The 21,096-nt window shown below is 45.9% G+C and overlaps 1 protein-coding gene across 1 annotated transcript; it reads left to right on the top strand.

The window, feature by feature from the left end:
- Positions 1 to 1,702: 1,702 nt before the first annotated feature.
- GRP (gastrin releasing peptide) lies at positions 1,703 to 13,751 on the top strand. Its single transcript, XM_066246820.1, has 4 exons — positions 1,703 to 1,742; positions 1,838 to 2,244; positions 7,450 to 7,696; positions 13,498 to 13,751. The coding sequence occupies exons 2-3, from the start codon at positions 2,106 to 2,108 to the stop codon at positions 7,659 to 7,661; spliced, it is 351 nt and encodes a 116-aa protein (XP_066102917.1). The 5' UTR covers positions 1,703 to 1,742; positions 1,838 to 2,105; the 3' UTR covers positions 7,662 to 7,696; positions 13,498 to 13,751.
- Positions 13,752 to 21,096: the final 7,345 nt, after the last annotated feature.

The following is a 21,096-nucleotide window of genomic DNA, read 5'->3' as shown; positions in this document are numbered from 1 at the left end:
CTTCTCTGAGCCTAGGACTGGGCCAGGCACTGTGGCTGCAGCCCTGAGCAATACTGATATAGTCATAGCCCTTCTGGGGTGCCAAATCTGGTCACAAGGCTATGCCTGAGTCTGTGTGCAGGAAGCCTGTGGGCTGGGTTGCTTGCAGAGAGAGCTGAGGTGAATGCAGGGACCCAAGGGTCTCCGGGCCGCTGGACACACAAACATGGTGGGCTGCCCGAATGAGCAGAACAGTTGTGTTTTCTGTAGCCTTGTTCCCCAGTGGTTTTTCCTCAATCTCGTGGGAGAGAAATTTCATTTAAAGATTCTAAAATAACCTTCATGAAACGAAGGAGATAGGACATTTTCTACAACTTTATCTGGAGAGACATGGGTTTAACGCTCCTCCGAAGACTCAGGCTGTAGAAGGCAGTTAGAGCTGAGCATTTCTGGTCTGAGCTCTTCATTCGTCAGGTTCTCACTGAGCGCTGCTCTGATCCGGGCTCTCTGCAGGCACACAGAGAATCTACACGGAGTCGCTGTGTTCCAGCAAGCTCACGGCCCAGTGGGAGGCAGTGAGCCCACGGACGGTCACCTGACAGCAGTACATCTGTGTACCGAGCCTGCAGAGGCCAGGGACCAGCTGCGGAGGCTGGATCTCGGAGCATGGAGCCCAGGCTGGCTGTGGACTTCTTCTCGATTTGCACTCGGGCCATTCCCTCAAGATATTAGTACTGTATTTCCTTGGCTACTCATAGTCATTTTGAAATTAGCTTTAAAAAAAAATCTTTTAGACAGACACACACATGGAAATGCTCTCCCAAGCCCAAGAATATTGTCACACAATGTGCACACATAACCCTCTACGAATGACACAAATGCATAGAATCACCAGAAAATTCTGAGAAAATTGTACAATTTTAATTTAATCGGTAACAACCCCAGTACTGACGTGCAGTACCAGAGACCCACCAGCAAGACACTTCACTGGGACTGGTGAGGAACAGGCCTGCAGGAATCACATACACACCCCCACCTCTGGCAGCCTGAGGCCCACAGCCTCCTACCAGCTTCTGTTCCCTGTGGCATTGCTATGGTGCCCATTGCCTTGGTATCCATGGCACTGGGAACCCAGGAAAGTAGGCCTGGGACTGTCCTTTAGGTCGGAAGGCAGAAGGAGCAGAGGAAAGTTGGGCAGCTCCGGAGAGGTGTGTGAATAGCAGTTTGGGGGCAGTCTGAGCTTTCTGGTGGAGGCGGCCTGGGGAATTTGGCATAGAAGCTTCATCTATTATATAGCAGCAGTAAGTTTGTGCAAGGAGCCAGGTGTGTAATACAACTATTATTGTTAGCTCTGTTCACAGAGCAGATTCTTCCTGTCTCATCCTCCATCTCACCGTACCAGCAGACAGGGGCGCCCTGAGAACCTGGCTGGATGAAGGTATTGCTGCTGGTAATGTTGCAGCTGTGGCGGTAGGGAGGGCAGACGGCGTCAGGCGGTCTGCAGGCTGGGACCGCGAGGAGTGAGGTGGTCTCTGGGCTGAAAAAGGTCTGAGAATCGGAAGTCCTTGTAATCCCGGTTCCAACCTCTTTCCAGCAAAACCGAACCTAAAACAATTAATCGTTTGTGCTCGTCCCTCTGCACCCCCAGCCACTGGGACCGGACCTCGAGGTCACTGCTGCCCCTAGCAGGATCGGAGAGGCGCCCGGCTGAGGATGGGGAGGACGGACTTTCTCTACATTGTGCTGGAGTGAAAGCGTCGAAGGTGGGAAGAATTAATCCAATGAGGGGAAGGCGGATGGGACTACGAGGGAAAGAAAAGGAGGGAGACAATGTACACTCAGCCTTTTTATTACCCAGCAGGAAGATGGATGATTTTCCGGGACTGTTGTCCAGGCGCACCTGCTCTCTATAGGGAGACGTCAGAGCGCTCCGACCCGCGGTGGAGGAGCCCCCAGCCCCCCCGCCCAGGCTCCCGTATAAAGTCGGGGCCCGGCGGAGGCTGCAGCAGTGGCGCGGAAGGCGGCGGAGCTCCTCCGAGGTCCTGGTCCTGCGGTCGCTCCTTGGCGGGGAGAGCGCACTCTCCGCCCAGCCTCGCCGCGCGCTCCAAGGGCTTCCCGTCGGGACCATGCGCGGCCTCGAGCTGCCGCTCCTCCTGCTGGCGCTGGTCCTCTGCCAGGCGCCCCGGGGACCCGCCGCCCCGGTGCCGGCGGCCGAAGAGACCCTGCTGGCCAGGATGTACCCGCGCGGCAACCACTGGGCAGTGGGTGAGTGTCTGGCGCGCATGAGTCCTTGGTGGGACTGGCCAGCGCCGGGGCCGTCTCCGCATTTCCCAGCCTTTCTGGGGCCCGGCTTGGGGGCTGGGTTTGTTCCGACCTTTCTACCTAAACACCAACCCCGTTCTCCCAAAATTCCACCCCACCCTTCCCCATCCTGGGAAGCCGTCGGTCCATCAGCAACCGCGGGCTGGTCCCTTGGTCTTCCCTTTTTCCCAGGGCACCCGAGCTAGCGCGCGGCTCTCCAAAACACCCCACCCTACGCGAAGGTGATCTTCCCTCTGCACCTACCCAAACACCTCCTTTTATCCAGTACGATTCTCTCCCTGAACAACTTTGGGAAGCCCGGTCCCCGAGCACGTCTGGGAGCGCTGGTCCAGCCCGGCGGCCTCGACTCCGACCTGCGTGAATCCAAGCGTCCTTTAGCGCGGGGCAAAGCCGCACGCCGGTTGAGCACCCAGGGCGCGTGCGTCCTCCCTGGGTTTTAAACCTGTTCAGTGAGCAGTGCCTGAATCCAATCTCTGTGTCTCTGCTGAATTTTCTCAGTCCTTCTGCTTCTGTAAGGATTGTTTCCCCTGCCCTTCTGCCCAGCCTTCCCTCTTTCCACCAAGCAAGAGCGCCTGCTATCCACGCTGACCCTGGGCTTTCTCTCTCCTGCCTCCCGCTTTTCTCACCTCTCTGGATCTGCGACCCCAATCCTCTTTCCTAAATCCTTTGCCTTTTCCTCTGCCAACAAGTGCTGCTGTCCAGGCACCGGCTTGGACGCTTGGACGTTCGCTTGTCTCGGCCCGGGGACCCCCAGCGGCGAGGGCCAGGTTGCGCAACCACGGCTTTCCCTTCACTGGGCGGCAGGTAACAGTTCTGAAGCCTCGCGCCCACCCGGTGTCACCCCAGGGCTCTCCGCCACACGAAGCACAGCGTCTGGCAAGGGCAGAGCGCCCAACTTCCTCAGAAACCTCCCCATAGAGCCACCTACAGCAACCCCAACATGTCCTGGGAAGATGGTCTTCCCTGAAGAGATTTAAGTGGTGGTGGTTGTTGGTGGTGTTTGTGTTTGTTTTTATTTCCTTAGTCATCCACTGAGGCGTGGGGGAGGGGGTATTGGAAAGATGCTCGCTAATTCATATATAGCAGACAAATCTCAAATCTCTGTGTGGGGATGAGGATGAATTCATGGAAAGGAGTGAGGTTGAAACTGCCACTTTCTCACATGTCCGTGTTGTGTATGCTTCTGCCAGAGAGTTGGAGAGCCCCTGATCGCAGTAGAGTGGTTTTCTCTTGTTGCCGAAAGAGCCGTGTGCCAAGCCTGGCAACCTTGGGGGTGAAAGCATTTATGATCTCTAAGGGGCAGGGAATCCCGGAATCTGGTATGGAGAGGAGAGGCTGGGATGAGTGAAGATTAAAAATTAAAAAAAGAAAAAGTAAGAAGAAAAACACCATGTCCTCAAGAGGACACCAAGAAAGTGTTAAAGAAGCCAAACTTTATACTTTTAACCTGATACTCAAAGGGGTTTTTGGGAGCTTTGAGTGAGTGGTCATTGTCCAGTCCAGCCACCAGCTGGTGGGCTGGGAAAGTGCAATGAAACTTCCGGGTTTCCAGCCTTCCTTCGCTTGTCTACACTTCTTGTACTACAGAGGCTTATTAGGTAACCCTCGCAGGCCAAGAGGGGGACAAGAGGGTTAGTTAGCTGGGAAGCCAGAGCCGTGTTATTTCTGGTACAAGCCAACCCTGATTGTTTGTTCCAGACACATCTGTCCCCAAGTATGTGGGGTGCCTGGCATTTAAACCTTCTGTGGTGGCGCTTGGGTATCCCTAACCCAGAAACATACGAACCAGCGGCAACATTAAATTACCTTATTGCTCTCAAACATGTTCTTTTTCCTTTTTCTCCCTTGGCTGGCTGTGCAGAGCTGAGGAAGAGTAAAGGAAAGGAAGGAGGAGGTGGAGAAACTCACATTTGGGTCTAAAATGACATTGTGGCCCAGCACAGGTTGGCTTTGGGTGGGCGTGCCCTCTGAGGGAATGTGAGCCTTCACCAGCATGAGTGGTGTTCGATTTTAAATTTAGCTTGCCACTCTCCTCCAGAAATACCTGTTGTCCTCAGTCACTGAGGGCATGCTGTTTGGTGTTAATTATATCACACTGAAGCTATGTTCACTGTCCTCAAGGCAGCGGTACGCACAGATCTGAAGATTTGTTAAATGAATTGCTTCTCCCAGTTGAGAAAAGTATGGTGCGGCAACAGAATACAAGCTATCCAATCGAAAACTTAAATTTTCATCTGGCTTGAAGTTCTGGGGAATGTTTTTTTGTGACAAGAGAGGTCAGTACCAACACTGGTGGTGGCTCTAACTTTGATGGGAGGTGTGCTCTTGAATTCTGAACACCTGTGTCCAGCTACAGACTGGCTTGACATTGTCACGCTGCTACCCCAAACTGTGAAATACAATGTAAGTAGCTGACCAGAAAAAACAAGCTTCTGGAAGTACTTGGCACTTTGTCTTAACTCAGGTCATTCCTGAGTTAGGGTTATCTTCAAGTTTCAAGTTCAAGAAAATTCATTTATGTTTCAAATCTGCCATTTTTAGTGGTATTTTTTTAAGTGATAAAAAAGGACCAAAGCTTCCCCCCTCCCCAGACATGCTTTTATTTTTTTTCAAGTGCTTGTCTTTTGTCTATGCTGTGATAGATCTCCATTATTATGATATGGACAGATAACAAAAGATGATGGGAGAAGAGGTGGAAGGAGGTGTAGCATCCATGTTGCCATGGAGATGATCATTTGGTTGACAGGTGCCCACTCACCAGTGAAATAGGACCCCGGGATATTATAGATGGCGCCTTCTTTAATGACCAGCCTATGGATCTGGTTGTAGGAGCCTGAACACGACCCACCCACCAAATATGCAAATATTAAAAAAATTTTTAAAAAGTCACAAGGATCTATGTTAAATCAATCATAGAATGGTTTTTAGAAAAGTTCACAAATTATTCAGGCACGACAAAAAGGAAGTTTTTATTTGTACAAACAGCTCTGTTGTCCCTCAGTTTCATTGGCAATCATGCCCTTCTCCTTTACAGCATTCTAACAAGATGACAGCAGATGATGGACAGCAAGAGTGGCCTAGGACACTATGGGGAGCCTCAGGTTCTAATCCTGCTTGCCTACCATCATGATTCAATTTTCTCCATACAAACAAAGCCAAATGCCTCATTCCTTCCTGGGAAGTGGCCCAACATAATCACTGTTACGGCTAAATGCAAGGTTGTTTCGTGGCTATTTGGGCACTGAGGTGACCAAGGAGATAAGTGAGGAACCATTCAGGATTCTTTCACTTGGGACAGTGTCCTCCATAGGGTCTTGAAATTGTGTGAAGTGTCATAAGTTATTTGAAAACTGCTCACCCTGCTATGCAGTTAAACCCATTTTAAGGCTCCCCAATAGAGAATTAACTTTCTGAGTCACATAATGAGTCATGCTATACAGATATATGATCCCTACCATAAAAAAGTAATTTTGGAAAGCCTTTTCAGACCTTATCCTTAAAAGACTTTAAAAGCAGCATAATATTGTAGAGTCTAGTCTGCAAACTAATTTTAACCCTAGAATCCTTGCTCATATGGGTGTGACCTTTGGCAAGTCTTATTTTCATCAGACTCACTACAGCAGGGGTCCCCAAACTTTTTATGCAGGGGGCCAGTTCACTGTCCCTCAGACCGTTGGAGGGCCAGACTATAAAAAAAACTATGAACAAATCCCTATGCACACCGCACATATCTTATTTTAAAGTAAAAACCAAAACGGGAACAAATACAATATTTAAAATAAAGAACAAGTAAATTTAAATAAACAAACTGACCAGTATTTCCATGGGAACTAGGCTCCTCTCACTGACCACCAGTGAAAGAGGTGCCCCTTCCAGAAGTGCGGCGGGGGCCGGATAAATGGCCTCAGGGGGCCGCATGTGGCCCCCGGCCGTAGTTTGGTGACCCCTGCACTACAGGGTGGGTCAAATGACATGATCTGCGTTGAAACATCCTGTAAACAGTACAGGGCAGTACGTACACCAGCAAGGAAGTCGTGCTGAGCGCTTCTACTGGTGGAGGAAGCTGCCAGGAAGGGGTCCTCTTTCTATTTTGTGTGACTGAGGTCTGTCAAATGTTATTCCCATGGTGTTGGCCTTAAATACTTCTCATGCCAGTCAGAATTGGAGCCACAGAGAACTGTTACCTTGTGAGCTTCAAATCAAAGCACTATAGTTTTATTAATAGTAGAAATATGAGAGTACTATAAAAGCTGATTACAGAGAGATGGGAAAAATCAAATGAAGACAGTAGATAGGGTAATGTGAGAATATTTAAGCCATGGGCCAACATTTTGCACTCCCTACCTGGTTTGATTCCATAGCTGTCCCCACTTGCACACGCTGGTTTCCCTGTTTCTCCTGCGGCAGCCCTCTGCACAGCAACTTCTATTACTTTACATGGCAGGTGCAAGTTGTAGACATCGGAGGAAAATTCCACATTGATGTGGCTGGGAAACATTGGTCAGGGCTTGTTTTCAATTGGTTTTTCATTACATGCCTTAAACTGTAATTTCTAGGTAACACTTCCTAGATTCAATCTGGGCTAAATTCTGAGAAAGTCTAAATGAAAAATTCCTTTGGTACATTTGTATTACAGATAAGAGATAAGCAATGCCTTTCTTTTTTTAATTACACAGAGAAAAGCACAGAGACTTCTCTTTTCAGCAGCAGCTTTGACTTGGCTGAGGGAGGTGTTTAAATCCCACCATTCGGTTGGGAGTGGAACTCAGGGCATGCAGAATTGGTGATAGAATTTCAGATATGGAAGCTTCCGTAGATTTCATCTAGTCTAGCCTGTTCATTTTATATTTCAGAAATTGGAGACTGGGGATGCTAAATGACTTGACAGAAGTCACGTAGCTCATTAGCGGAGGGGCTGGGACCAAGCCCAGGGCTCCAGAGTTGCAGGTCCGGCTCATTTCTGTCTGGCTCATTTTGCATTTTGGACAGAAAGCAAAGCCAGTCATTTATGAACTAACTCTTAATAATAAATGCAATTTATTCAGCATTTAAGAGGAATCAGCGCAAACATAACGGGGGTTCTTTTAAATATCTCGTTTCCTCCATTCCTCTGGGTGGCATTCTGTTTTTGTTTTTGTTTTTTTATAGGGCACTTAATGGGGAAGAAGAGCACAGGAGAGTCCCCGGATGTCTACGAGGAAGGGAGCCGGAAACACCACCTGCACGGGGAGTATGTTCTGTGGGAAGAAGCTGCAAAAAATTTGCTAAGCCTCATGGAAGGAAAGGGGACCAGAAGCCATCAGTCACCTCCACGGGGCGCCTCCGGGGATTCTCCAGTCTACTTGGGGTTCCGAGGATAGCAGCAACCCTACAGATGTAGGTTCCAGACTCTGAGGTATGACACGCCTCCTGGGGAAGAGGGGGCGGGCATGGGAGGTGATGGGGAGACTTGGGAGGAGGGGAGGGTCCAGAAGGCAGGAATAAAGTTGTTTATGATGCAAGCCTTTACAGCCGCTGCATTGGTCCACAACAACAGTGCACGCTAAGAAAATTACCATATTTTTCGCTCCATAAGACGCACCTGACCATAAGACACACCTAGGGTTTTAAGGAGGAAAATAAGAAAAAAAATATTCTGAACCAAATGGTGTGTTAAAATATTTAATAAAATACCATATTTTTCGCTCCATAAGACGCACAGGCATTTTCCCCTCCACTTTTGGGGGGAAAATGCGTCTTATGGAGCGAAAAATATGGTAGAAGACAGTTGTCATGCCATCTTTGCTTTTCAATATAATGGATCGTTTTTCCTCTTAGCACATCAAAATGCTGTTGCTTCAAAACTCCAGTTCAGGGGTTCTATTAGCAATTATACATCAATGGGTTTTTTTAAATCTGCCAGGCCCAACTAGAATATTTGGATAGTCAGACCATATTTGAGTAAATCCTATGGATCTACAGATAGGGTTTATTTTTGATGGACACTTGGGAAAGGGCGTCTTCATAGATGTTTTTAGAAGAGATCATTTTTGCTTGGGACCTTGTATGCAAAAAGAGTAGTTCTTCATTTTTGTTCTAGATTGCTAAGTTTGGATTTCATCATACTATTTCAAAACGTGGTGAACCTACCTAAGGGCAACAGATTTGTCCTGTATATGATTTCATGGAGGAGAGGAAAAAACAATTCTACCAAACAGATGTTGTTCAGATATAAGGACATTAAACAAGTTAAAAGAGAAAGTAATCTGTGCAGGATGAAGGTGAGGCAGCTGAAAACGATGTGATTCTCATTCACTGTCAAGAAACTTCCATGAGCCTCACTAGGCGGTGGCACAGTGGATAGAGTGTCGGACTGGGATGCAGAGGACCCAGGTTCAAGACCCCGAGGTCACCAGCTTGAGCGCAGGCTCATCTGGTTTGAGCAAAAGCTCACCAGCTTGGACCCAAGGTTGCTGGCTCGAGCAAGGGGTTACTCAGTCTGCTGAAGGCCCACGGTCAAGGCACATATGAGAAAGCAATCAATGAACAACTAAGGTGTCACAATGTACAATGAAAAACTAATGATTGATGCTTCTCATCTCTTTGTTCCTGTCTGTCCCTGTCTATCCCTCTCTCTGACTCTCTGTCTCTGTAAAAAAAAAAAAAAAGGAACTTCCATGAAGTTTATAATGAAAGGCAAAAATAATTGAAATACTAGAAATAATAACAGTAGCTAATTTCATTGATTATTTCCTCTACTCCAAGTATCGGGGGAAGCAGTTTACCTCCATTTTTTTCTGTTATTGCCTAGAACAATCTTAGGAGAAAGACTCTATTATTCTTTGCACTGTAGGGTCTCAGTGAGGAAAGTGCACGGTCACACAGTTTGTCGTTGGTGAGAGCAGGACCCCAGGCTGTGCTATCTGCCCAGACAGTGTGCCATCAGGACAGACCTCTTCTGGGGCATGTTCCACACTGATGGCACGTAGGAAGGGTGCAAGCGCCTTGCTCCTTGCCATGCTGCTTTTCACTTTCAGAGCTTGGGGAACTGGCTCCTTCACTTTCTTCTGGTGGCTAACTCTTTGATTGACAGCCCCTTTCCAGAGAGCTTCTTCTCTGGAGCGAGGCTTTGTGCTTCACTGCCCTCTGCTCCACTGTGGATTCTTTAGACTAAACTCAACCTAAAAATTCACTTGTTGTATTCATCACTTAGAATGTCTCTGTAAGTCTTTATTCAGAAAGAAAATCTGAATCAAATCAACCAATACCGAAATAAGTAACAACTCCCTAAAAAGCCCCAAGTCATTGATTCTCTTGCCCACACCTGTGTGATAGTTATCACAGGTGTTGGATGACCAGTTCCCTTTTCTTGTGTGTAGACAGCAGGACTCTGAAGGCTCCAGGGACTTGTGATTGATGTTGTCTTCTTCTTCTTCTTTCCTCCTCCTCTCCTTCTCCTCCTCCTCCTCCTCCTCCTCCTTCTCCTCCTCCTCTTCCTCCTCTTCCTCCTCCTCTCCTTCTCCTCCTCCTCCTCCTCCTCCTCCTCTTCCTCCTCCTCCTTCTCCTCTTCCTCTTCTTCTTTGAGAGAGACGTAGGGACAGACAGACAAACACAGAGCTGCTCTGCTATGTGTCCTGACCGGGCACTCAAACTGGCAACCACTGTGCTGGGACTACACTCCAACCTACTGAGCTATTCAAGGGCTTAGTTTTTTTTCTTTCTTTTAAAAAAATTTTTTTTCAGAGAGACAAAGAGAGGAAGGGAGAGAGAAGGAAGAGGGAAGGGAAGCATTTATTTGTTGTTCCACTCAGTTGTGTGCTCATTGGTTGCCTCCCGCATGTGCCCTGACCGGGAATCGAACCCACAAGTTCGATGCTCTTAACAGACTGAGCTAACTGGCCAGAGCTGTGATTGACTTCTTAGATCCCAGTAGGCCAGGCCTTTTCCTGGTCAAGTGCTTTGTGGGACATCCCATGGATGGATAGCCAACAACAGTGCCTTCTCTTTTGTCTGAATAATACCAGTCACCACCACAAAACTCTCCAAGGTATTTTACAAACACTGACATAGACTTAACATTCATAGCTCCTTCATAAAACACACACCCCATCATGGCATTAATCTATAGAGCAGTTTACCTCCATTTTGTCTGTTAATGCCCAAGCAATCTTAGGAGGAACTTTCAAGAGGATTCTGTTTGTGGCTTTGCATAACTTTGGATTGTTATAAAAACTTGACTCCTTCCTCAAGGATGGAAACTTTTCCACCATATTCAGGAGAATATTCTGTAAGCTTGAAGGTGATTACAAAAGGTCTTTGAATGGCCGTAGTGTGGGATGGATTGAGTGGACCGTCACAGAGAGACAATATTTATCAGTATCCAATGTAACCTGAAAAGAAAAGCCATCTTTATATAATCAGTCCTTGCCTTTTCTACTATTTCTTTTTATGCCCCTTCTTCTTGTTGCAAGTTTAGAAAGCCCATCCTGTTTCAGTTGACCTCAAATAAGTAGCTAGTTCAAACATCAGTACCATTCCTTTGAATATATTTCCTGGCAATATGATAAACAAAGTCAACAGTTAGTTTTGTATTTGCATAGACCAAAACAGCTTATCACTCCCCTGGCTTTGGAAATTCCGCTTCAATGAAAGTATGCTGTCATAAAAATTGAGAACATCCAACAATTGCCTTATTCACAAAGAGGGCATACCAAGAAAATAGTTTTTGTTAGAAATCCATATATCTCTTGGTAGTTTAGTAATTTAGCTAGGCATTGCCAGAATTGGCAGCAGTTTTGAGAGGCTGAAGGACTTTTCTTAAAATTGAAAACCATCCACCTATGTTCTCCTCTCCCACTTTAGTAATAAAAAGCCCGTTGCCAACCCTCCCAGAGCAGTAGTTAGAAACGCTGAGCATCTTCCCTTGTTTTGATGACAAAGATACTTAACTCAGAAAAGATCTGTGTAAACGTGCACTGAATCTAGACTACTATATCATGGCAGACAGGCTCCAGAACTTTATGAGCAATTATGGCCAACCGTTTTCAAGGTTAACTTAATTTTTAACTGTACCCTTCTTACAAAAATGAATGGTTTCTGTAACAAGAAACTGGGTTAGCCAGCCCCAGGGCCTTATCCATAATCCTGCATGTGGCTGTGGCTTGCCTTGAGTTCAATAAAAGTTGAAGTTGGCCTTTGGGTTTCTCTTGTCACTTGAACCCAGTTCATTGTTCTTTTCAGCCTTAGGTTTTTTCCTCTTATTTGGTGGACAGGAAAGGGACCTGCGAAATGTGTTGTGGAGGCTGTATGGAAAAGAAGGAAATATGCAAGTTTGTCTTTACTTTAAAAAAATATATATTGATTGATTTTAGAGAAAAAGGAAGGGAGATAAAGAAAGAAACATTGATCTGTTTTTGTATGTGCCCCGACTGGGAATCAAACTGGTAACCTCTATGCTTAGGGATGATGCTCTGATCAACCCATTGAGCTATCTGACCAAGGCAAGTTTGCCCTCACTTTTAAGGGATGGCTCCCAGCGTCTCATCAAATCAGTACAGGAAATAGAAAGATTTTACTTATTAATATGTGAAGTTCCATAGGAAGTTCCAAATACAGGAAAAGCAACAGGCAACGAAGAATAACTACAAATCCTTGGGCTGCCCTGACAGTTTCTAGGAAGGAACAAAGGAATGTGTTTCTGCTCACTCAGCTCCTGCCTCCAGCTCCGTGACCTTCCTGGGATACACAGGTCTTTTCCTTGTAGCTTTATTCCTCTCCCTTAAGCCAAACCACTCTGATTCAATGTTTTCAACCAATGAGGCAGGACTTCTATGGACCCTTTACCACACCCTCTGCTGGCCCCTTTTACCACCTGTGGCTCATAATGCCAGATGGATGGCAGCATCTTCATGCAGGTTGGCGATCCTTAATACCCTCCTGGCTCATGGAGGAGAGTAAAGCTAATTGGCTGATGTGCCAGTGGAATCGAACCCCAGGCCCTGGCCTCATCAGCACCTGGCTGAGAAAATTGAACCACAAAACAGGTATAAGTGGCCCGAGAAGATCAGCAGTTTTTTTGTTAGGCACCAATGGCTAATCTGCATGTCAGGGAACCCGAATTCCCAGAAATATGCTCTTGAAAAGCATAATAAGCTCTAGTCTAGATGAACACTGCTTTCTCGCCTCAGGGGGTAAAGGCTGCTATATGGGAACAAAGAAGTACATATGTTTAAATTATAGCTATTCATTCTTTCTTCAGTCTTAGTTAATTTGAACAGAAGCCTCCGCCACAATAAATTTCGAATCGGCAGCAACCCAAATTAACTTCTCTTCCCAAGTTGCCCATACTACTGTCATGCATAGTCACGAGTTTCTGATTTCTAACTGTGCAATTCATAAACCAGCTCTGATTTGTGTGTAATGAGGTATTGCCCAAAGAAACCAAGAAAAGAATTCAGATTCCACATTCCCTAACAGTCCCTCTACACAGCTGCTACTTTAGTAACAATTTCATTGTTAACATTAGTCAAACTATACCCAGTTATATCAGCATGCAAGTTAAACTAAAAAACAAACAAAAAACACCAAAGATCTAGTGCAGGAGTCCCCAAACGTTTTACACAGGGGGCCAGTTCACTGTCCCTCAGACCATTGGAGGGCCGGACTATAAAAAAACTATGAACAAATCCCTATGCACACTGCACATATCTTATTTTAAAGTAAAAAACCAAAACGGGAACAAATACAATATTTAAAATAAAGAACAAGTAAATTTAAATCAACAAACTGACCAGTATTTCAATGGGAACTATGCTCCTCTCACTGACACCAATGAAAGAGGTGCCCCTTCCAGAAGTGCGGCGGGGCTGGATAAATGGCCTCAGGGGGCTACATGCGGCCTGCTGGCCGTAGTTTGGGGACCCCTGATCTAGTGTCTCCCAAAGAAAGAGGGAGTTCATCCCTCTTTCTGGTGCCTCGTCACAATCAGCTGGTAGGAAAAATGAATCACCTGGCGCACTTGTGAAAGCACAGACCCGAGAGGCCTTGCCCACCCCCACGTGGCTAGGAGCTTGTCTTTCTAACTGCGTATTTCATGTGATGCTGATGGATGGTTTGTTGGGAATGGACTTACTTCGAGTGTCGGGCTATGGCATCACTGACTGCATTAGCTTAACTCTTCCTAATATTTTTAAAGTTACTGATCTCTCTCTGTTCCAGGTTCTCAACGTGAAGGAAGGATCCCCTAGCAGTGACAGCCTCTCTCAAAGAAGCAAAACAAAACCCCTAAGAGACTGCGGCCTGGGCATCGCTTCTCCTGGAGCCTCTGCAAGCTTTCCTTTGTGCAAAGTACTTACCGATTCTAGTATTTCTTGTATCGTTCAACCTTGACTAAATTCCTGGTTTTCAAGCGGCGTCTTCTGGTTTGAACTTGTTTGCTGTGAATAATTGCCCATAAAGAGTCTTCCAATGAATGCTCTTTGCATCTATGTGTCAGTTACATTTCAGCCCCTGACCTGTTACCCACCACAATAAAAGCTTAAATGCATTGTCCAAAAAGCAGGTAGTTCTTTCATTTCAATTTCAAATGAGAGGACGGTGTGGCAGAGATGAATAAAACAGCATTGATTGATGAAAGCAGGCTGAATTTTTAGTTCACCCTTCTGAAGGCCACTTCCCAAACCCTTGTAGTGACTTACAGACTTTCTAGAGGCTGCGGCCAGAAGCTCATACTCTTATCATTCCCATCAGATGGACTAAGCTGAAGGTAGAGGCTGGTGTGCCTCATCACTTAATGGTTCCCATTTCTTCACCCCTAACCAGAACCAAATTATTTTTGCTAATGTTATTGAGATTTTCCTCCTCATAGTCTGATAAACTGAGACTAAGCATTATTATTCCTAAGACTTAAGGAAACGGAAGGTTAGAGAGGTCAAGTGGTTTGCCCAAGGTCACACAGTAGCTGGAACTGGGATTCAAGCACCCAATGTCACCAGATTTTTCTGTAGCACTTAATAGTTTCTACGTTACCTCATTTTAAACATCCCTTTCAGTATATTTAAGTAGCACCGTTTCTTAAAATTTTCATTTCTGGTCTTGAAGAAGTCATTCCCGCAGCCAGATTTAGTTGGGTCCACGGCAAAAGGAGAAGATGAATTCAAGAGATTCCCTTCCATTTTCAGAGACCGATGGCTGGCAGTTCGTAACACCCAGTTTCACTTTTATCGTGGCATTCACACGTTAACAAATTTTAAAGCTTCTTGCCATCTGCTTAGATTTCCTTCATGTAGGGAAATCACATTTGAAACAGTAAAGAGAGTTATCTCACTCTTGTTTTGGTTGTCAAAGAACCACATAAGATGCGATGTGTTCTTTCTAATTTCTTTTAAAACTATGTTGATTCACCACTAATAGAGAGCCAGGCCCCGGGGAAATACATAAAATGTGTTTCAGTGTCTTACCCCCTTCCACGTCTGGGACTCTCCCGGGTTTCTTTCCCGAGGACTCAGTCCTGAGCTGTGTCCATGAACGCCTGCCAGGCAGGTAATAAGGGGTAAGCCCTATCAGAAGGACTCGCTCTCCAACGGGGCATGTGCAGTGTGGCGTTTCCAGCAGGGGGAGAAAGGCAGTGCCCCTAAGACAGCGGTTCTCCACCTGTGGGTTGCGACCCACAGGTGGAGAACCGCTGCCCTAAGATAACCCATCTAGACTGCCTCTTGTCCGGTGGTCACCTGAGAGTAGATGTGAGCCTGTGTTTTTGCTGCCATCATTTTTTCCTCCATAGTTCTGACTGAGAAATGTAAACAGCTCACTCAAACCTTCTGACCTTGCAGGGCTCCTAGGTACTGAGCCCAAGTCACGATTAGAATCCCTTTATTGAGGGGCTTTTTTGAACCCTTGTTTGCAAGTGAAGTCCCATCACACTCTGTGTGTGCCCATTGGGTCAGGCCATTTTTAGCTGCAGATAACAGGATCAGTCCACCTTGGGTTAAGTAGGAAGGGAACCTTTCTGAGGGCATAGTAGGTAGGGAAGACCAGGGAAAAGATCTCATGGCTGAACTTGCAGCTTCAGTGCCCAAAGCCAGGCCTCTGATTGGGTTGATGAGGCAGCATTTGCATGAATTTCTACCCCTAACGCATCCCGCACAACTGCCTGGGTTGGCTCAGTCTCTCAAAGCCTCCACCACTACCCTACCCTGCCCACAGCGTTATGCCCCCAAAATCCTTTCCCACACTTAGCTGGCTTCCAAATCAGTCTTCAATGTCTGTGTCTGGTTACTGGAACCTGGAACACGTGCCTATCACTAGCTGTGAGGAAAGCTGGGAGATGTCCTTATTGAGATTCTACTTTGAAAGGGTGGTACTAAAGTTGTGAGACTATCAAAAAGAAGAGGGGCATGTTCAAAAGACGTGGTCAGCTACAAATAACAGATGTCCTTTTCCCCTTTCACTCCCCCAAAGAATTTCCTCACTGATGGCTGCCCATTGCTCTTCCAGAGAACAGTTAATACCCAGTTTGGGATTGTGGGAAATCAGGGCCAGGTGTGCACAGAGAGCAGGAACAGAAGATTGCTTCTAAGAGGTAATAATGTTGAGAAACCCCTGCAGCAAAGCAGGATAACCAGGAGGGATAACCCAGAAGGGAAGAAAGCAATATCACCTTCAAATTTGGTCTTTTAAAAAAGTGCTACAGGGTAATTCCACAGTCTTGGCCCTCCGATCAGAGGAGGTTCTGAAACTCACCAACCAGGCTTTCTAAACAGTGCAGAATAATTTCAAGCCCACCCACAATGCCCACCTTTCCGTTCTTACTGGGGCTATTCGATGGTTCCAGAGCATTGTTACCGAGCTGTAATCTGTAGGGCGTAATGCAGTGGTCCCCAACCTTTTTTGGGCCACAGACCAGTTTAATGTCAGAAAATATTTTCACGGACCGGCCTTTAGGGTGGGATGGATAAAATGTATCACGTGACTGAGACAAGCATCAAGAGTGAGTCTTAGATGGATGTAACAGAGGGAATCTGGTCATTTTTAAAAAATAAAACATCGTTCAGACTTAAATATAAATAAAACGGATATAATATAAGTTATTTATTCTTTCTCTGCGGACCAGTACCAAATGGCCCATGGACCGGTGCCAGTCCACAGCCCTGGGATTGGCGACTACTGGCGTAATGGAAATAAAACGTGGGATTAACATTATTTTTTCTCTTAGCCACAGGCTGCTTTAATCAGACTCTGTGAAATAGCGCTGCAAGGGGAAACCCACAACGATGAACTATTGCCATTCCCAGAGCAGAGGGACCGTGGTCTTCAAGTACACTGGAAATACTCCTAGCTTCCCCTCTTGGGGCTTCATGTTTTCCAGCTAATCACTTCCTCAGTCAGACTGGAATAAAACACAGAAACATCTATTTCCCCCTTGGTTTTCCTTCCACTCCTCTCCGCCTGCGTACTTCACATACCAGGTGGCCTAATCGACACAAGAGGCAGGACTAATCCCAGATGGAGTGAGGGAGACTCCAGGAAGAGCGACAGCGTTGTCGTCCTTCCACTCGGCACTGTGCTCACTCCCTGGGCCCCTCTTCCCCTTCTGCCGTGGCTGTGGTATCACAGTCACAAGACACATGTTCCCTGATATTTGAATTTGCTGTTTTGTTCTTGACATCATTAAATTGTTCTGGGGAACATTCCACTTTTGGCATAGTTGGTGATATTAAACAAGGGGTAAAAATTATCGTGGGTGGCGGTAAAGTGACCATAGACAAGGAAACTGAGGCTGCATGGGTTCCCTTTAGGTCACATATCGAGACATCAAGGTGGAAAAGACAGAAGAGCCAGCCATTCAGATCAGCCTCCTCCACCTTTGCTCTCTCCTCGAAAAGATCAGAATTTTCTGTGCAGTCACAAAAATTAACTTGCTGCTAGGATTTGTGAATCAGCTGAAGGGAGAAGGTCCAAGTCTTATTATTATTTTACTGTCGAACTGTTAAAACAGAGCCTGTGTCCACGCAAGAAGAAATGTTTATACAGCCAGATGAACAACAACAGGTGGTTTCTTTCTTGGGTCTTCTTCATCTTCAAGGCTTTGCTCTCTTTGATTAATTATCTGGGTTTTTATTCTCTAAGAACATGTGTTGTATGTTGGTTCATTTCTCTCTTGGTTTCTCAGTTTCTTCATTTCTAAAATGAGCAACAACGAGGTTTGTTGCTTCTTCAATGTAATCCAGCTAAAAGTCATGATCATTTGAGCTTTTACACCTTTTTCAAGAGTGTTGTCTGGATTTTTCAGTTCATCTTGTAAGATAAACTTAAATATTAAAAGTACACTTTGAGCAGGAGTCCCTATCATTCGTATTTTGAAAAATCCTCTTTTGCCTCCTAAATTATTTGGTTCTCAGAGGTTTTTAATGTGCATTTTTAAATACAAAATACTACTCTGCTCTTAGTTTATTTTATTTTTCCAAATATGGGGTTTCCCCATTGACTTATACCAATGGTGGACAACCCACACCCTTTTCTTTAGGAAAATGGGGCACTTGTGAGTTGTATCTTTATTGATTAGGGGTTACATTTGGACACATATACAAACCAAACCAAATGCCCAGGCCTTAAAGAAGATAAGGATCTAATTTCCCCCCAGATCACAAAGAGTCTAGGGGCTAGCAGTCCCAAGCCAGTGCAATAATCTAAGGATTCAAAGCCAAAAATCTTTGTGATTTTCTTACATTTTCCTTTCATCCAGGAAAAAACAAACAAACAAAAAATGGCAAACCAGAAGAGGGTGGGCCTACTTATATTATGAAAATGAAGCTTTCCCAGGAATTTTTAACCTTTGTCTTTTGAGCAGAACTGTGTCACATGAGAATGAAAAAAATGTAGATTTTTCAACTGAGGACACGGCTAACCATCCCCACTTCCTCACCACTCACCACCTCCCCCAAAAGAAAACCCACGTTTTTCTTAATAAGCGAAAGAATAAAACAAAACAAAACAGATGTTGGGTAGGCAGATGATTAACTGTGGGGAAGAACCAAGCTGGACCTAGTTTGCCTTAAGCCTGCCACGACTGGCAGACCCCGAGACGACAGGGCTACATGTTTGACATGAGCTTGCCCGCCTCACATACCTCCTGAGTGCCAGGAAACTATTGTTTACAGACTGCGCTTCCTCCACAGCTGCGCCTTTCCTATGTCTCTGGGAACAGGGGATGGCAAATAGAGATCACATGCATGCTGATCATTAGACTCCATCTTTAACTTCTAAAATGAAACACACAAGATGTGATCCTTCCCAAATACAGTCCTGTGATGCTCAATAATGGGGACATGTTCTGGGAGGCGCGTCGTTGGGCGACTTCATCCCTGTGCGAACATCAGAGCATGCTAACGCAAACCTGGGTGGTACAGTCAGCGGTACACCCAGGCTACATGAGCTAGCCTGCTGCTCCCGGGCTATACGCCTGTGCAGCATGCTGCCGTACAAAGCAACACCGGACGGAACCACATGCAGGAGGCAGGGATGCAATCAAGAGGTGCCATGAGCACGAGATGGGGGAGACAGCTGCGTACTGTTTACAGCAGATTTTTTTTATGAGTAGAAAGAGTACAGCTCTTAAATAATGATGAAAAAGTATAATACAGTGAATGCATAAACCAGTCACATAGTCGTTTGCCATCTGTAAGAATGAGATGGCAGTCGAACACCAGGTGTGCAGGCTTTATTAATTAGAGGAGAAAGACCTGCCGGGGCACTCCTCCGGGAGAAGGGCACCGGCACAGACTAAGAGGTGAATTTTATAGGGTGTGGGAGAGTGTGAGGAGGTACTGAGTCAGAAGTTCTGGTATGTTCCCTCCTGCGGATTTACGGTTTCGGCTTTCTGGAACACTCCTCCTTAGGGCGATTGCCCAGCTTCTTGGAACTCTTCTGCCTTGGGGTGATTGTCCAGTAAGTAAGGGTGAGGTCAGGCAGTCAGGTGGAACAACCAAAGGGCAGTTGGAATTTCTGGTAAATTCATATATCTATCACCATCCCTATCAAGTATCCTGCCCTGTACATAAGTGCGTGTGCTGTACTTTTATACGCCTGGCTGCACGGGTTTTCTACACTAGCATCACCACAAATGTGGGTGATGTAAACAATCATCAGTTAGGATATCTTTGGCTGTTAGTCACAGAAAACCCCTCAACTCAAATTGGCATAAAATATTTATTTATTTATTTATTTTTACTGTCTGATATACAAGAAATCCAGAGGGAGGTGGGATTCAGGGTTGTTTAGTTCAATTTAATTCAGTGACTCAAATGTATCTTCAAGTATGATGGTCTTTCTGTCTACCCCTTGGCTACCAGTGGTCCATATTTGTCCTTAGCTGATTTCTCTCTCGGTCATAAGATGGCTGCTGGGGTTCCAGGAGTCACGTCCAGACAAGACAGCATTTGAAGAAGTCATCAAACACAATACAAAAAGAGGTCATCATCTTTTAGGTTTCGCCTTATTAATAGTTATGAGTCATTTCCTAGAGGCCTCTAAATCCCTCACACCTTAAGGAGCAGCTGAACCCCAGGCTTGCTCTAAATCTATCACTAATGAAAGGGTACCAGACCACGGACCCCACCTTATTGGGACTTACCAGTGAGTCATCTGGGAGGAAGGACAGAAACCTAAAAAATAAATAAATAAATAAATAAAAAATCAAGGCTCTCTGAGCAAGAAAAGGGTGTGAAACTGATTTGGGATGGACCTCCAACCACATCCACAACAAAGAGGAACATCATTTCTTGTGACCCCACCCCAACCCTGGATCTATCAGTACATATAGCAATTTCAAAAATTCGTCACTGCTGTTAAGTGTGAACACGCTGGGATTTACCCATTCTTATTCGCTCGTGTCAAGTCCTTTTAATAGTTCTAAGACCATGACCCGTAAGTTAAGCAAGCAGGTGCCCGTTTCTCTCGCTCGAAGCACTGACCCTGTGATTGTGGTTGGCAGGCTGCCCCTCTCTTGTCGGGGCCTCTCCCATCCTTGACTCCTTTCTTCGCCTTGCAAGACACGTGGCTGTTACTGTAACAACATAATTGCTCCTCTGACTCTACCGCTGAAATAAACAGAAATGAAAAGGAAACGGAGAGCTTCAAATTGTGCTGTCCTCCGCCCGGCAATCTCCCAAGACGTCTCAGCCACAGACAGCCTACGTGGACAACCTACATGAACTTGAATTAAAAAAAAATCCCAGACCTAATTGTAGTCCTATCTTCCCACTTAACTCTTTCAGGAGGAGTGAGACAAGAGAATTGACTAACACGAAAAAGTATTTTATCTTAGGAGTTGGGAACGGGCAGCCTGCTGGTCACATGCTGCCTGCAGATATACTGCTTGCCTGGATTGTTTCTTAGAAATTAGAATTAGTCATAGACATTTAAACATCAAAGGATTTGCCCTGGCTGGATAGCTCAGTGGGTGGGAGCATCATCCTGAAGCACAGAGGTTGCTGGTTCGATATCTGGTCAGGGCACATACAGGAGCAGATTAATGTTTCTGTCTTGCCCTCTCTCCCCTCTTCTCTCCCTCTCTAGAATCAATAGAATAAACGTTTTAAAAGATAAATAGAAACTAAGGGATTTCACATATACATTCAGATTGTAAACTTTTGCAAAATTGGAAGAGCTACTCCTGGGCTGGGTTTCCCTGAAGACAACCAGTGCCTGGCACTGCCCCTGTGGATCCAGCCACATTGTCCACTTTGCCACAGTCCCCGCCACACCGCAGCGCACCCCTACCTGCCTTATGTATTTACATGACCTGCCTGCTTCTGCTGG

This window comes from Saccopteryx bilineata, chromosome 11 (genome assembly GCF_036850765.1).
Source record: "Saccopteryx bilineata isolate mSacBil1 chromosome 11, mSacBil1_pri_phased_curated, whole genome shotgun sequence".
NCBI lineage: Eukaryota > Metazoa > Chordata > Mammalia > Chiroptera > Emballonuridae > Saccopteryx > Saccopteryx bilineata.
This window is presented reverse-complemented; position numbering and strand designations above follow the sequence as displayed.

Excerpts from the sequence above, each read along its gene's own strand:
- GRP (XM_066246820.1), top strand. The coding sequence starts at position 2,106 with ATGCGCGGCCTCGAGCTGCCGCTCCTCCTGCTGGCGCTGGTCCTCTGC. Across the intron at positions 2,245-7,449 it reads CGGCAACCACTGGGCAGTGG|GGCACTTAATGGGGAAGAAG; the intron begins GTGAGTGTCTGG and ends GTTTTTTTATAG.